The 16,491-nt window shown below is 44.0% G+C and overlaps 1 protein-coding gene across 3 annotated transcripts in view; it reads left to right on the top strand.

Moving 5' to 3' along the window:
• The window catches only part of SDK1 (sidekick cell adhesion molecule 1), a 941,791-nt gene that overhangs the window by 747,094 nt on the left and 178,206 nt on the right, over positions 1-16,491 (top strand). For 2 of the 3 annotated variants that reach the window (XM_037813737.1, XM_037813739.1), the window contains 2 exons: positions 10,126-10,259; positions 11,869-12,061. In XM_037813737.1, the coding sequence (XP_037669665.1) occupies positions 10,126-10,259; positions 11,869-12,061 (327 nt within the window). The remainder of the gene's footprint in view (positions 1-10,125; positions 10,260-11,868; positions 12,062-16,491) is intronic. The other variant, XM_037813738.1, reaches the window with a different exon arrangement.

Genomic DNA, 16,491 nt, shown 5'->3' with positions numbered 1-16,491 from the left:
TGTGTGAATACCTGTACAGAAAAAGACAAAGCTGGATCCATTCCTTGTACTATCTACAAGGATAAATTCTAAGTGGATTAGAGATTTCAGTATTAAAATAATGAAACCATATGAGTACCAGAAGAAAACATCAATGGATACTTCTATAACCTGGAAATGGGGAAATCCTTTCTACCTACAACTCAAAATCTGGAAGCAATAAATTAAAAGACTTACCAATCTTTTAAAAAAATTTAAAAAGCTAAAATATTCTGTATGCAAAAAAAATAATACAATGAGCAAAGAAAAAAAGATGAATGGCCAATTGGAGGAAGTACTTGTAAATTATATCCCAGACAAATTGTTAACATATCTATATTAAGAACTTCCAAAGTAGAGAAGAAAAAGGTCAACAACCAAGAGAAAAATGGGCAAGAAATATGAAAAGAGAGTACACAGAAGGAGTGCAAATGGCCCTCAACCACATGGAAAAAAGGTCACTCTGCCTATAAGAGAAATACGAAATAAAACTACCCAGGTACACCATTTCTCACCTACTGGTCAGGCATAAATTCCAAGGTTTGAGAACACACTCCTTAGTAAGGTATCTCATTCATGGCTACTGGGAAAGCAAAAATGATACAATCCCTGATTAATTCAGTCAAAACATCAATGGATGTTAAAGTTCGTGGGAGAAAGTTTGATGAGGTGAGAAGGTATTACACAGTCTCAAACTACCTCCTCACCTAAAACATGTTAATTTCAAAGAATAACTCTACTATGGAGAAACCTGGGGGGCAAAGGGTTAAAGTCAGCATCGCTAGTAGTGGGACCAATTAAAATCCCGAGCACCGGATAATGAAAAGAACAAAGCGGCACCTCCGTGAGCTTCCTGCCTGCGATGCAGGAGCCGAGCGCAAGCAGAAAGAAACCTCAGAGGAACTCTAATGGAGGGACATGCTACGGGGTGAATTGACCCGCATTATCCAAAAATGTCAAAGTCATGAGAGTCAAGGAAAACGTGAGGAACTGTTCCGAACTCAAGAAGACTAAAGTGACCTGATAACCAAATGCCCAGTTTCATCTGGACGGGAAAGCGGGAGCGAGTGCGGGTGGGACGGCCGTGCCGCCTCGGCGCTGAGGTCCTGTGCGGGTGCGCTGCGTGGCGCTGACGCAGCTGAATGCCCTCCTTTGTAGGAATTCCACACTGCAGCAGCCGGGGGGCATGAGGCTCGTGTTCCTAGCTTACTTGCCAATGGCTTTGAAAAAAAATCTTTTTACTATTTCAAATTCTCTGTAAGTTTGAAATATTGCAAAATGAAAACTATCCTTAGCATTAAAAAATATTTCTAATTTTTTTTCATTGAAAACAAACATGATACAAACTCTATTGGGGGAGAGTTTGGCACTAATTAACTGAATTAACATACATTTCGACACACCAATTCTACTTCTAGGAATCAATTCCAAAGGTACACTTGAAAAAACTAAAAAGACACACGACTCTTCACTAAGCACTATTCGTTACAGCAGAAGATTGGAATTTACCAAAATGTGCAATATAAAGGAATATGTCTATAACTGTACCTACCAGGAAAGGGAAGGTACAGAAACTGAAATTAGACTTCTCTGAATATGCTTCGGGACACTGATTTGGGAACCATGTAAATATATTTTACCTATTCATAAAACCAAATAATTTTAAAATATTTAAAAAAGAAATTCTTGAAAGTTGATGGTAAACTGAAGCAAATGACCATAACCATGTTGAGTTGGTAGCATAACCACATGGGAGGGAACTATTTCATGTGACTTTAAAAAAGACTAATTTGACTATATATCCCTAATGGGATATATTCTAAGGACAAAGAAACACAAAAAGCCCATAAGCCGCTTTCAGCGATCACATAGGCGTACGTGCATTGTACGTGCATTGTGGGATAAAGTGAGATGTCATCAGGAACTGAGATTTTCAATAAAGTTAGAAACCTCAACTTGAATTGGGAATATGATGATTTTATCTTAAAGAAGATGTTCTGTAAAAAGGCCTAGAAATAAGCAGCACTCCAGTAGCATCAAGCTGCCTGGAAACCACTAAACTAAACAGTCCTTCTGGGATAAGTGGGTGACTCTCGCTCTGGAGCAAGTGATGTGTAAGCTGAGCCTGGAACATCTTTTCATTCCAAAAAGCAAAGACGTTCTCAAATAGTAACAGGGGCTGGGCAAACCCAGGTGCCAATTTGAAGAGGCTCCCACTAGTTAAAAATGAGGAAACTTGGAAATCAGTAATAATCATAACTACAAAGGGCTGAAATTTTTCAAAAGCGTTTAAATCTGTGGATTCCTAATGATATTTTAAAAAAAAAAAAAAAAGCCTCACCAGTTATTTTGGAGAATGCTTGGGAAACTATTTGTTCTAGTTTGCTAATGCTGCTGGAATGCAAAACACCAGAAATGGATTGGCTTTTATAAAAGAGGGTTTATTTGGTTACACAGTTACAGTCTTAAGGCCATAAAGTGTCCAAGGTAAGGCATCAACAATTGGGTGCCTTCACTGGAGGATGGCCAATGGTCCTGGAAAACCTCTGTTAGCTGGGAAGGCACGTGGCTGGCGTCTGCTCCAAAGTTCTGGGTTCAAAATGGCTTTCTCCCAGGATGCTCCTCTCTAGGCTGCAGTTCCTCAAAAATGTCACTCTTATTGCACTTGGGATATTTGTCCTCTCTTATCTTCTCCAGAGCAAGAGTTGGCTTTCAACAGCCGTTTTCAAACTGTCTCTCATCTGCAGCTCCTGTGCTTTCTTCAAAGTGTCCCTCTTGGCTGTAGCTCCTCTTCAAAATGTCACTCTCAGCTGCACTGAGTTCCCTCCACTCCTCAGCTCATTTATATGGCTCCACTGATCAAGGCCCACCCAATGGGCGGGCCAGCACTCCATGGAAATTATCCAGTTAAAGTCAACACCCACAGTTGCCTGGGGCACATCTCCACAGAAACACTCAAAGAATTACCATCCAATCAACACTGATAACATCTGCCCACACAAGATTACATCAAAAATAATGGCGTTTGGGGGACACAATGTATTCAAACTGGCACACTATTAAATACTAAATTTGTATAAAACTTCCAAATAAAAAATCTTTCCAAGATTTTTAGTGAGAAACTTGAGCTTGCGTTCATGAACAATATTTCTTTGGTATCTGGTTTTAAAATGCTTGAAATGGCTACAGTCAGCTTCCATCAAGACTTTTAATGATAACCTCTTCACATATTTGAAAATTACCCTTGCCAAGAAAGCATTTGCACAAGTAGGTGGTCACAGATGCCAAAAGATTAGTTATTGCTTCTTCTCCAGTTGAGAGCAGCAGCTTCTTGCCATAAAGCAGAATTCAGATAATTCAGCGTCTTTCAATTGTACTTTAAGGGGGCAATATTTCTTTAGGTTAACAGCTCTTACATTTCTTTGACAAATGTAATGTTGAATATATCTGTGATGATGTGAATGGATTTGGAATCCAATCAAATGTTTTTCATGCCAGGCATTTCAAAATAATGGGCATTCCTACAAGCCTTCTCAGATGCTGCCTTACCCATCGTAATAGTTCTTCTCTGGGGTCCAAACACTGATTCCCTTAGAATTACAAAATTGTTTATCTATTGCTAGTTAACAATTTTTAACTTCATAACAAAGTTGAATTTTTGCTTTGAATCCACACATTTTACACATGCATGTTAATATAGTTCCACAAGGTCCTTGCAGTTGTCTATTTCATTCATATGGGGGCTCAGAAATTTGAGTAAGCCGTTTTGGAGGGCAATATTTATCCTTCAACAAGTCTTCAAAGTGAGAACCATTCACCAAAAGTAATAACAAGGTTAATAATAATAATTCTTGTTCAGCTCACAAATTCTTGCAAAACTCTTGGGCCACTGCATTTCCATTTGAAACAGTCAACAGTGGTATTCTGATTCCATTTCTTTCACAAAGCGGAAAACAGGTGCTACTGTCATGTCTTGGATTTCGTTAGGTTTACCATTTCAAGAACATCATTTAATGAGGAATTTAGAGCTACAGCCCACCTATTACATACGAGACCGTCTCTGTGAATTAAAACAGCGTATTTCTTCATTCTCAGGCTTTGCAGATTCAAACTCTTGTTACAGAGCATTTACAGCTTTCTGTCAGCATCGGTATACAAATTTACAAATCCATTCTGTAGTGTCTTATTTCAGAGTGGTCATTTAGGTGTGTGGCATCCCCAGTCGTCTGGTGTGTCGAGGATGCTGTGGTGCCCTGTCCAGTTCTGTCCTTCAGTGCTGGAGTCCACGGCCGTGACCGTCCCTGAGCACCGCCACCCGTGGGACAGCCATGGAGAATGACTGGCTGCTGTGGCCGTGCAGAAGCCCGGTCCTTGCCTCTGTTTGGGACGACTTGGAGGGGCCTCCCTGCTCCAGAGCTCCCTGCAGGATCAGCCCTGCAGCCACTGGGCCTGGGCTGGGGCCAGGGCTTGGGCCGGGGCTGGGGCTGGGTGGCTTCTCTGACCCCCCAGCCCTGGCCTCCTCACGTCCTTATAGACCCATCTACCGAGCCCCTGTGAAGCTGTGCCCACAGCTGGCCCTCTCCAGAGCCTGTTTCCTGGGCTATTTTTTGCAACATGGATAATGTTCTAGCCATTTTTTTTTGAGGGATTCAAACTATTGCTATATGCCATGTGCAGCTACTGCCATCAGAACTCATCAATCTGCAACAAAAACAGCTTTGAGTCAGTGATGGATTGGACTGTTTGTCCCCGGGTCACCTGGCGTGCCAGCCCGGCGTCTTCGGGAGCAGCCATGTCGCCCTTCCCTGTGCTTCCTGGGCCCCGGCACATGGGACAGCACCGTCAGCCGGGCCAAAGGAGGGACGCTGCGGCTGCCAGAGGAGCCTCAGGTTGGCTGTTAAATGCAGGGTGCTGAGACTCGCTTCTTGTACCCAAGCTCATCAATACCCACGTTTCTTACTTTGTACCTGTGGACGATTTTTAGAGTTCTCATCTTTTCCCATGTAAGAGTCATGCTGTGGGCAAGGAAGCTGGCCTCTGTTGTCCGGGATCATCCGACTCCTCCTCCGTCAAGTTAGACGTTTAGGTAGAAGAAGGGGATTGTTGGAACACGCCAGTCCGGATTTGAAATCATCCTCATTATGTTCCCGGAGTAGAATACCTTCTTACTGCCCTGATTCAGTGTATTCCTTTAACCAAGAAGTTGTTCATTATGGTGGGAAAATATGTCTCTATAAACAAGTAATAGTATTAATAATATTGATATAACTTTAACAAGTTTTATTTATTTAAATATAAAGTACATAAAGCAGACTCCAGGCCTCGATGGCTTCAGAAATTGAACTTTCAAGAAAATGTTGGTTCTAGGCATAATTAAGAATTTTTTGCAATAAATAAAGTTGAAAAACATTTTTTAAAATAATGCATGCAGTAAGTAAAATAGGCAGTATTGACGCATCCATTTTTATTCAATTAAAATTCTGAAAAATTCTTGACATGTAAGTACTAATTATGTAATTTCTGATCCAAAATATTTTGAAAAATCAATTATTTGAAGCTGTAAAACCCTACAGTGCCCTCTAATGAACAGATTTCCTTATATGACTTACTATTTTAATTTTTTTTTTTTATTTCTAAAGACAATGAATCATTTTGAAATCCATGCAGAATTATATCTTACTAATTTTCATCAATAGCCAGGAAGGAGGGGGAGAAAAATATCTTGAAATCATTTATATTTTGTTGGGGAACACCTAATAGTAGATCATCATAAGCACAAACACATGTGCCTTCTATAATTGACCGGTTAGAAATTAATGTGAAAATACTAGCAAATTAATCAGTAGAAAAACCAAAGTCTTTACCTGCACACACTAAACTAAAAAAAAAAATTCACTGATGAGAAACAGCTTGCAACTGAAGTAAAGCGCAGCCTATGAGCGGGATCAGTGGGGGTGCCCCGGAAGGCTCCAGGGTTAGCTGCTCAGAGGTTCTCACCAGCAGATACTTCCCATCTAGCGCATAATAATTACTGGATTCGGGATGTTTACAGAAGGAGCCATCTGTGTAGTTTTCGAATTTCAATGGCTGTAAATTTTTGAAGGGCTGTAAACTAGGGTTTACCGCCATGAAAAATCGATACAGTCAGTAGCTCCTGGCTCACAGGTAAGCCATCCAAGGCCCGTGGCGGGTATCGGATGCGGTGCACGCTGTCCCGTTGTTCCTCCCACCTGCCCATCTTCAGGTGCAAGAATCAGCCGCTGTTCGATCCTGGTTGCAAACACGCCCACAACAAACAAAACCCCTCCGTGTTTACAAACAAAACTGCCCTGCTAGGTTTTCCTTTAACAGCTGACCCGGTGGTTATGTCTGTACGTGTGGGGTTGCTTCTTCAAAGAGCTGCATGTCGTCTGCGGGGAGCACCAGGGCAGAGCCTAAATGGGTTCCGCCGACATCGAATTTAAAACAGATCAAGAACACACTTGGGCACGCACCGAGGACTGATCTTGTGAAAATGGATTTTTCTGAGCAATGAAAACCAGAAAAGAGCATAACACCGGCACTTTACCGGAGGGCTTCAAGGCCTGCAGTTGGGGGCACCGGAAGGACAGCACGTTAAACGCTAATTTTCTGGGGAGAAAAGCAACAGGAGCCAGTGCTTCCAGCCAGGAAGTCACATCAAGGCTTTGGGAAAACCGATGCTGTGGCCACACCTGGGCCTCGACTGTTCTGCAGAACAATCTCATCTTTGAGACTAAGCCCTTCTATTTCTATTCAGAAGGGACTGGGTTATGTAACCTCCAAGGATTAAGCCACCCTGTCCCCAACCATCACTACCCTTTTCTTTGAAACCCTGTCAAGAAAGATTTACTAGCTATAGGCCTTTTTCTCACCCGAGAGAATTTTTAATTCCATTGCTCACAAATTGTGAGTCACTTCTGATGACAGTAAATAGGACAAAGAGAAAGGGGGAGGGGGCTGCTGGGAACAGAAGAGGGCTGAGAAGAATTGGGGGTTTTTTAAATAAAGGCCGTGACTTTGGGGGTGGTTTGGGTGGGGCTGATGCGAGTCGTCCCATGGGAAGACAGGGGAGGGGTTGCCTTCCGAGCCTGCCGGCGAGGGTGGGGACAGGTGTCCAGGGGCCTTTGGGCATTGTTGGCACTTCTTTCTTGAGACCACGGTGGGTCCCGGAGAGGCACAACCTGGGGTGAAGGAGCAGAGCCAGGAGAAAGAACACCTCACACAGGCGTCACGTCGCACCGGAGCGGAGCCGGGGTGCAGATGTCCGAGTGCAACTGCAGGAGGGTTTGGAGAGAGCCATGGACAGTAAGGACAAAACAGCCCGTTTAAAGGATGCACGATGCCATTGCGTTTTAGCACATGATCAGTGTGGTCTTGTTTCAGAGAACTTAATATTTTATGGGAAACTGTTATGGAACTCCAGAGTCAGGAAATGGGGCTCACCACCCCCAGAACGAAGCCTGTGAAGAATGACGTACATTCCGCAGTGCCGGAGGATGGGGGCTCCCAGAGAAAAACAGAAGTTTTTCATCTTCTCCCCATTGCTCCTTATATTTGTTTTTCCCTTTTCCCTCCTTTCCTCTTTCTCTCTTTTGCAGGAGATTGTGCTGATTGTCTGTTGCCATATAACAAGCCACCCCAAAACTTAGAGGTTTAAACCTACAAGCATTTTGTCACATCTCACGACTTCGTGGGTCAGCAGTCTGAGCAGGACTTGGGTGGGGGCTTCCCTGCCCTCCGCCCGCTGGCAGTGGGCCGTCCGGTGGGAGGCTGTGAGGGTCTCACCTGGCCCTGCAGGTGGGCACACCTGCCCAAGCAGGGGGTCCTCGGGGTGCAGGTATTTCTTACGAGGCAGCTCAGGGCTCCCAGGAGGAGCAGCATCTCGAGGCCTGGCTCACAGGCTCTTGGTCAGAGTAGTCTCAGCGCCGAACCCCAGGACAGACTGACACGGACCCCACTTCTCAGCAGGAAGGGGGTTGGGGAGTTTGCGACATTTGCTGTCAGTCAGATCTATCGAGGCCTAACTTACCTACCGTAGAATTCACCCTTTTTAGTGCAGTTCTCTAAGTTTTGGTAAACATGTAAAGCCCACGATCACTGCCACAATCGAGCTACAGAATATTTTTCACCCCCAAAATTCCTCTGTGCTGCCCCTTTGTACTCAAACCCCCTGCCCCAGGGAACCACCGATGTTTTTGTCCCTCTAGTTTTGCCTTTTCACAATATCATATAAACGATATAATCCAGTCCACGGCCTGTGGATCAGCCCGTTTTCCCTGGTGTAAAGCGTGCGTGCGTCAGCCCTGCTGTTGGCGTGGGGGGCTGGTTAGTGTCTGCTGCTGAGTCGTGTTCCATTCCGAGGTGGGCCGCGGTCTGTTTGCCCACTCGCCAGTTTAGGGACAGCTAGGATCCTTGCAATTTGGGGCAATTTTAGTAAAGTTCTGTAAAAATTGCATACAGATTTTATGTGGAATCAAGTTTTCATTTCTCTTGTTTATATGGGTAGTGCATGTTAGAAACTACCAAACTGTTTTACCAAATGGCTGTGCGTTCTGCATTCTCATATAAAAGCCTGAGAATTTCGGTTGCTTCATCTCTTCATTCACATTTGGTATGTTCTGTTTCACTGTGGGTTTTTTTATTTTATTTTTTAATTTTAGCCTTTTTAATAGGTTGGGCGCAGTATCATGCTGTGGTTTTAAATCTTTCTTTCTCAAATATTTGGGGGAATTCACCATTGAAGCCATCTGTGCTTGGAATTTTCTTTGTTGGAAGATTTTAATTAAGAATTCAAATTTCAACAGCTATAGGAGTATTCAAGTTCCCTATTTCTTCTTCACTGGATTTTTGAAGTGTGTTACTCTTAAAGAATTTGTCTGTTTCCTAAATTGTTGAATTTATGAACACAAAGATGTTCAAACTATTTCCTTATTGTCATTTTAATGCCAGTAGGATTTTTGCAGAGATATCTCCTGAGATTGGTGATATTGATAATTTGTAATTTTGCTTTTATTCTTGATCAGTCTAGCTGGAGGTTTATCAACTTTGATGATTTTTTCGAGGAACCAGCTTTGATTTCTCTGATTTTCTCTATTACTTTTCTATTTTTAATTTTCATAGAATTCTGCTCTTTTTATTTTCTTCTACCTGATTGCTTTGGGCTTAATTTCCTCTTCTAGATTCTTAAGGTGGAAGATTTGATTTTAACATAAGCATTTAAATGCTATAAATTTCCCTCTAAGCACTGCTGCATCCCACACATTTTGGTAGGTTGTATTTTCATTTTCATTAAGTTCAAAATAATTCATAATTTTCCATGTGCCTTCACATCCAGGCCTCTCGCCATGAGAAGGTCTGCCCTTTCTCCCCATCCTGGTCTGGCCTGAAGCTCCCCTTGCCCTCCCTGGGCTGAATCATTGCTCAGCAGAGTGACTTCCCTGTTTGCGATTACATGAGCCTTTCCCCTAGAAGGGGAGCTCCATGAAGGCAGAGCATTTGGCAGGTGTATCGACCGACTTGATGGCTGTTCAGCACAGGAGATAAATAAAAAAATCCAAAAATGGCAGCCCCTAGTGACAGACAGAGCAATTTAGCTTCCAAATCAATAAACAACACGACGATGGTCAACAGCACATATGAGAGAGGATGATGGTTTGCTTTGTTTTTATATTTTCTATCATTTAAAGGATAATTTAGCTTGAAACATAGGGGTACATAATGGGGTGGGGGGAGCGTTCTAGATGAAACCTTGCCTTGAGCTCAAATATTGTATAATTGAAAAAAGGAAAAAAAAAACTCCAAAGAGGTCTTTTACTTGCTGTCCTTCTGGGATGCACAGGAAAGGCTCACCTGGGGAACAGGGGGATAATCCGGTCCACCTTCCTGCCTGCTCATTAAAGGCTTCTCAAACAGAAAATGAGAAATGGCCCAATTCTCTTTCTTTATACTTCCACCATTAGCTTCCAGAACCTCTCTTCACACTCCCCGTCTTCACTGCTGTCGTTGCCTGTGACCCGTGAGGGGCAGCTAAGCTTTCTTTTTTGTCTCTCCCCCTGCGGTCCCTCCTGCCGTTTGTCCGCCGTCTTGGACACCTGCCCGGAGCAGTGCCCACCGCGCCCCCGCAGAACGTGCACGCAGAAGCCGTGGACGCCACCACCGTGCGGTTCCTGTGGAGCCCCCCTCCGCAGCAGTTCATCAACGGCATCAACCAGGGGTACAAGGTACGCGCCTTGGCAGAGAGCCCGAGGTCACCCATCTTCTGATGCGGGGGGTGCTGCCGGTTGCAGAGGGTCTTCGGCTCGGTGGGGTCGCCACCTACCCAAGGTCTTATCATCAGCCAGACGCAGTCAGAAGTTCACACTATTAGTTATCAAGAGGACGGTTCTGCATAAGAGAGCAAATTTTTTTTGAGAAAGATGATTCATTTTTAAATGACCAGTGGGAGACATATCCGAGTTGATTGGAATCAGCATTTGTGCAAACCACTCCTCCCTGGGAGGGGTCTCTCAGGAGAGCACAGACAAGGGGAGCTGGCTGCACGCGAGGGTTCTGCCAGTGAGGGTCTTTATTCCCTTCCCTTCTCTACCTTAGGGAAATTTCTATTTAGAGAACAGAGACCGGTTGATTCAGAGTGGCCACCTGAACTGAATGAGAGACACACAAATTTCCTACCCTCCAACTTTTCTTTGTCATTAGTTACCAGAAATAGTTACCTTCATAGATGCACTTGGATGCCGTTTCCAAACGTATCATTTGTCTTACCTTGTAGATCTTCTGATTAGATGTGAGAGCCCACCTTAATTTACCTATAAACGTGTACAGCTCTTTAATGGCAGGTAAATTCAGGGAAGATCTTTATGGAGAAGGGTTCCATCTAGTTTGCTTGGGTTCTTGGCAGTTTGCAATTCAGAAGGTGTTATTTCCTCAGATGCACTGGTTCATTTTTTTCCATTTGGATTCAACTTACTAAAACACTTGTTATTCACTAGAAAGTCAGACATATCTAGAAATTCACCATGCCTTTTCTTTTTCCCAGAGGTATCTAGTGTCAGAACTGGGGGGGGGAGTAGAAAATAGTGATCAGTCAAGATAATTTCGCTTTCTTGACTCCCCTGTCAAGCTGTACTGGCAGGATTGGAGCATTCATTTGATGGTTTAGCTGTTGGCTTGATCTCAAAGTATGTCGTGTCCTACAGCGTTCAACTTCCAGATGTAACTAATCCTGGAAATGTTTGGTGTCAGAGGAATTAAAAGTCACACAAGTACATACTGTTGCCAAAACGTTAAAACAACTTTCCTTATATATGTTTATATACATTTTAGCCCTTTGAAATTATAACCACTCTCCTAAAATCCCTTTTGGGAAACAAGTGTGTTACAAATTTTAAATAATTAAGATTGTTCTCATTGAATCAGGAGCTTCTGCTTGAGTCAGAGTAGTGCCTATAAGGAAAAAAAAATGTGTATTTATTTTTCATTGTATTGATTCAGTTGAATAACAGATGGTGTCATCTTTTCCCTTACTATTTGAAAATATGTATATTTTGTAACATGCTCAAGTGAAGAGAAGGTGAAGGTTTTAGGGAGTGTCTGTTTTCCAATATGAGTTAAAGTAGATATTTTATTTATATATACATGTATCAAGTACATATAAATATACATATTTGTATATAATTAATATTTTTTAAACTCAACTTTTTAAAAGTGAGATTGAAATCTTAATTACAGCTTCCCTCATCTTGAATACATTTTCATTGCAAAATGGAACATGAGAGTTGAGAGTGAAGAAATGCAATTTAAAGGGTCCCTTTTCAACCTGTTCCATCCCAGCTCCTAGCGTGGCCAGCAGCTGCCCCGGAGGCTGTCACTGTGGCCACCATTGCTCCAGACTTCCATGGCGTCCACCACGGGTCCATAACCAACTTGAAGAAGTTCACGGCCTACTTCACTTCCGTTCTTTGCTTCACCACTCCTGGGGACGGGCCTCAGAGTGCACCTCAGCTCGTGTGGACTCACGAAGACAGTGAGTGTCCCTGCGTCTCTTCTCTCTCCTCAGCCACAGGCCGCCCCGAGGAGGGGGCCACTGTTGCCCTGGGCATCGGCCTGGGACGGAGATGGGCGTTCGGAGGCTCCGTATCCTCGGAGCGCTCACAGTCGGCTGGCCCTCGGGAGTGTCTGTGCTCTCTTTCTCTGTTTTTTTTTTATCAGGGTAGCACTGGCCCCATAAAATAAATTTGGAAATGTTTCCTCCTCTTGTATTTTTGGGAAAAGTGTGTAAAATTGGTATCAATTCTCCTTTAAATGTTTGGTATTTCCAGTGAAATCGTCTGAGCCTGGAGATATCTTTTTTGTGTATGAGCTTTTTAATTATGAATTTATTTTCTTTAATTGAGGTTATTTATTTCATCATGGTTGAGTTTCAATAGTTTGTGGTTTTTGAGGTTTGAGGTTTCCTAAGTTATCAAATCTGTGAGTGTAAAGTTGTTCATAGTACTCTCTTACTAGCTGTATAATGTCCTCTGGATCTGTAGTGGTATCCTCTACTTCACTCCTGATTTTGATTTCCTCTCTTTTTATTTTTGGCATTCTTGCTAGAGGTTTATCACTTGTATTGATTTTTTCAAAGAACCAGCTTCTTTCATTTATTATTTTCTATTGTTTCCCTATTTTCAATTTCATTAATTTCTCCTCTCATCATTCTTATTTCTTTCCTTCTGCTTGCTTTAGGTTTATTTTGCAATTAATTTCCAATTTATTGAGGTAGGAATTAAGATTATTGATTTGAGGTTTTACCACTTTTCTAATGTAAGCATACAGTGCAATAAATTTATCTCTTGTAACTGCTTTAGCTGCATCCCACATATTTTGGTATGTTGTGTTTTCATTTTCATTCAATTCTATGTATTTTTGAGACCTCCTCTTTGATCCATAGACTATTTAGAAGAGTGGTATTTAATTTCCATGTGTTTGGAGATCTTCCTGTTGTCTTTCTGCTCTTGATTTCCATTTGACTCCCCCATGGTCAGAGAACTTGCTTTCTGTGGTTTCAGTTCTTTTAACGTGTTGAGGTTGGTTTTGTAGCCCAGGATATGGCCTATCTTGGTGAAAGTTCAATGAGTGCTTGAAAAAAAATGTATATTCTTCTGTGGTATCTGCTTTGTAATCATAAATTTTATGTACCCTCCACCATAGTTCAAGATTGAAGGAGAAAATTGATCAAGTTCAGGTTTTTCGTTTTAATTTTGTGGCTATCTCATCAAGTTATGTATTTATCAATAATGATAGTTGATTCAATCATTGGTTCATTTATTCATCCATCTATCCAACATACTAACATACAGTCATCCTTACATGCAAGTGTTTGCAGAATATCTGTTTTGTGGGAGGTGGCCAGCTGGGTTTCGAGGGATTGCAATAATAAATAAACACAGCCTTTTCCTTCAGAGCTCAGAGCCTAATCAGATATGACGTGGACATGACCGAGGTCAATGCCACCCATGAAGGAGGTCATGAAAGTACTGTGGTAGCCTGGTGAAGAGTGACAGAAAATACCAGAGGGAGTCAGATACAGCTTCTAGAGGAGGTGACAGTGGAGCTGGATCTTGGTAGATGAACTTTTCGTGCAGAGTGTGTGAGGACATTCCTGGTTGAGGAATGCATCCGTAAAAGCAAAGCCGTGTAGTTCGTGAGAAAATATGAGGTGGTTAGAATGGCCAAAGTACGGTGTTATATGATTAGGTCCATGTTTTAGAAAGCTTTGTCTGGCGGGTTTTGTGATGGATGATCTGGAGGTAAAGGTGAAGGAAGCTGGGAAGAAGTTGAAAAAATTCTGAGAGCCTACACCCAGGCCGTGTAGGTAGCCCTAAGGGGGACGTTCCAGAGACATGTCACAGAGAAAAACCAAGTGACTTTGGGGATTAATTAGACTTTGGAGGGGAGGTAGAAGGAGTTACCTGGATGACTCGATACATTCTGATTTCTGTGACTGGGTAGATGGTGATGCCTGTAACCAAACATGGGCTGCAGACGGGCCACGGGTCCAGGGTGAGACGACAGGTTTGCTGTGGACACACTGAGTGTCAGTGTCGGTGGACACCGGACAGATGTGGCCAGTGGGCAACAGAGAGACTGAAGAGGTAGATTTGGGAGTCCTAGCAGTGAACGACTGTGATCGATTTTCCAGAAAAATATTGGGCCATAGAATATAATATGTGGTCTAAACACAGACAGGAATCTTTGAAATCAGTTCAGAGTGCCTGAGGTATAAAGTCCCTAGAGGTGGAAGCCACCCAGGTGAGCAAAATCGCCTGGGGATCAGGTGGGCAGACCAGGTGGGGCAAGGGGAGGGGGCTGCTGAGCTCAGGTTTCTCCTTGTGCAGGCAGCCTGCTCGGGGGCTTGGGCCCTGGAACCGATGGAGCAGTGGGCCCATCCTGGATCTCTAGAGGAGGAAAAGTTGCTGAGCCCAGACAAGGCGGGTTCTGCACTCACCAGGGGAAGACACCCCCAGCCCCCTTATGCTGTCAGCAGAGGTGGGGAGGGTGGTGGTGGATTCCAGCAGCATCTGCCAGGCAGCCCCTCTCTAGTCCCCATTATTTGGATGTGTTCCTCATTTCATTATTTAAAAAAGAGGCAAGGGCAGCATCTCAGCTGAAACCACAGCCAGGTCCAACTGGATATCAGATTTTACTTTTCAGAGGACACTGATTAAAAAGGAAAAAAAGAGTGTCAAAAGAAGAAAACTCTTCAAATTAAAGAAGAAGGAGAAGGAGAAGGAGACTCCTGATGGAATTCTTAGCCAAATGAACTCTCCTCTTGCCAGTTAAAAGACAAAAATGCAAACAAACAAAACCATAAAGCTCTACAGCTAGGAAATGGGAAATTAAATGCAGTTAGACCCACTGTTAGTCAGTGAAAAGTATCCTTTCCTGGGAATTGAAAAAACGAGAAACAATGACCTTTCTAGAATTTTCTAATGGAACCGTCATTTTTTGATAGGCAGGGTGCCTATTTATACTGTTCAGAAGGATAGAGCATCCTTCTAAATGTGGATTATTGCACTGAAAGGTCGGAGTTGGGGTTGAAGTCTGCTCTGGGGATTGAAAGAAAATGCCTGACTCTTGGGTGCTGAGGACACAGCTTCCATAGCTGATTCCACATCCCAGCAGCCTTCCTTTCCCAAAGCTCCGATGAAGTAAGATCCTGGGGTGGGGTGGGGTGGGGGCAGCAGCAGAGAGGACGCAGTGTAAATTCCAAGCTGAGAGGTTGCCAGCAGGCTCTGGCAGAGCTGGAGGGCCACGTATTTGGGCAGGAATCCAAAAGCAGATACACAGAGAATACAAAAGGAGCAAAAAGCTTTCTTTGCTCCTTCATCGATCAAAAAAAGAACAAGGTAGTTCAAAAATCCGTCAGAGTGTCTTTCTAGGAGCTCAAAATTGGGGGTGGATGAGATGGTCTTGACAGCTGTTCTCTTTTACTGCCTTCCAAGCCAGAAAAGTGAAATTTTGTCAGGGTGTTTGCACTTATCCATAAAAAGTCTTTTGAAAGTTTCTCCCAGAAGAGTGTATTTTTCAGGAGCAGTTACTCCTTTTTAAAACTTACAAGCTGTTTTCGGAGGCTTTATCCTGGTACAAGTGAGTAAGTAGCTGTCGAGTTCATCTTAAAAATCAACTCTTGACACGAGCAAGGCCGACAGCGACCGGGACAGGACTTGACGGGGTGAGGCTTTCCTGGGGGGCCCCCAAACCTGCTCTCTTGAATAACAACCCCCTTGACTTCATGCTCATGCTCCTGTTTTAAGTTACAGAACTGCATTTTTTTTTTTTTTTTTTTTTTGGTGCTATGGGACAGGTGCCGGCGGCGGGGTGGGGGGGTTGCTCTCCGCCATCCGCCCTGGGAGGGCCGGGTAGCCCGACCCCTTCGTTAGGAACCTGGTGCTCTCTGCCCGGCGCAGAAATGAGTTGTGTTCCCATCTCTTCCCCGTCCCCCATCTCCCTCTTCTTTCCCAATCCCTGATTTTGTCCCTTAATCTCTTCCACGATGGCTGCCAAGAGGGGCCCCGGGGTTCGCTCCAGGGAGGCAGGGCCCGAGGCGGGAGGACTGTGCTTGCGGGGCAGGGGGTGGAGCTGAAAGGTCCTTGTGGTGCCCGCTCAGCGGGTGCTGGGGCTTGTGCCCCTCGCCTCCCCTTCCCGGGCCCCGGGGGTCCCAGGCCCCCAGCCTCCTCCAGGCATTTCCTATTGCAGCTCCACAGTCTGAGGGCGAAGCATGTAGCTGGGAAGGAACCCCATTCTCGCCCACCCCCTCACCCCCACCCCCACCCCCCACCGCCTCTAGACGGGGGGGGCACCTTCTTCCCATCACCAGGCAGGGCCCGAGCCTGAGGAAGCCTCCACAGGAGCAGTAAAAGCCGCTGGACCCAGGAGGCCTGAGCGTGGGGAGGTCTGAGCTCCTGGCAT

The sequence above is a fragment of the Choloepus didactylus genome, chromosome 21 (genome assembly GCF_015220235.1).
Source record: "Choloepus didactylus isolate mChoDid1 chromosome 21, mChoDid1.pri, whole genome shotgun sequence".
Taxonomy (NCBI): domain Eukaryota; kingdom Metazoa; phylum Chordata; class Mammalia; order Pilosa; family Megalonychidae; genus Choloepus; species Choloepus didactylus.
The sequence above is the reverse complement of the archived record's forward strand: the minus strand, read 5'-3'. Positions and strand labels throughout refer to the sequence as shown.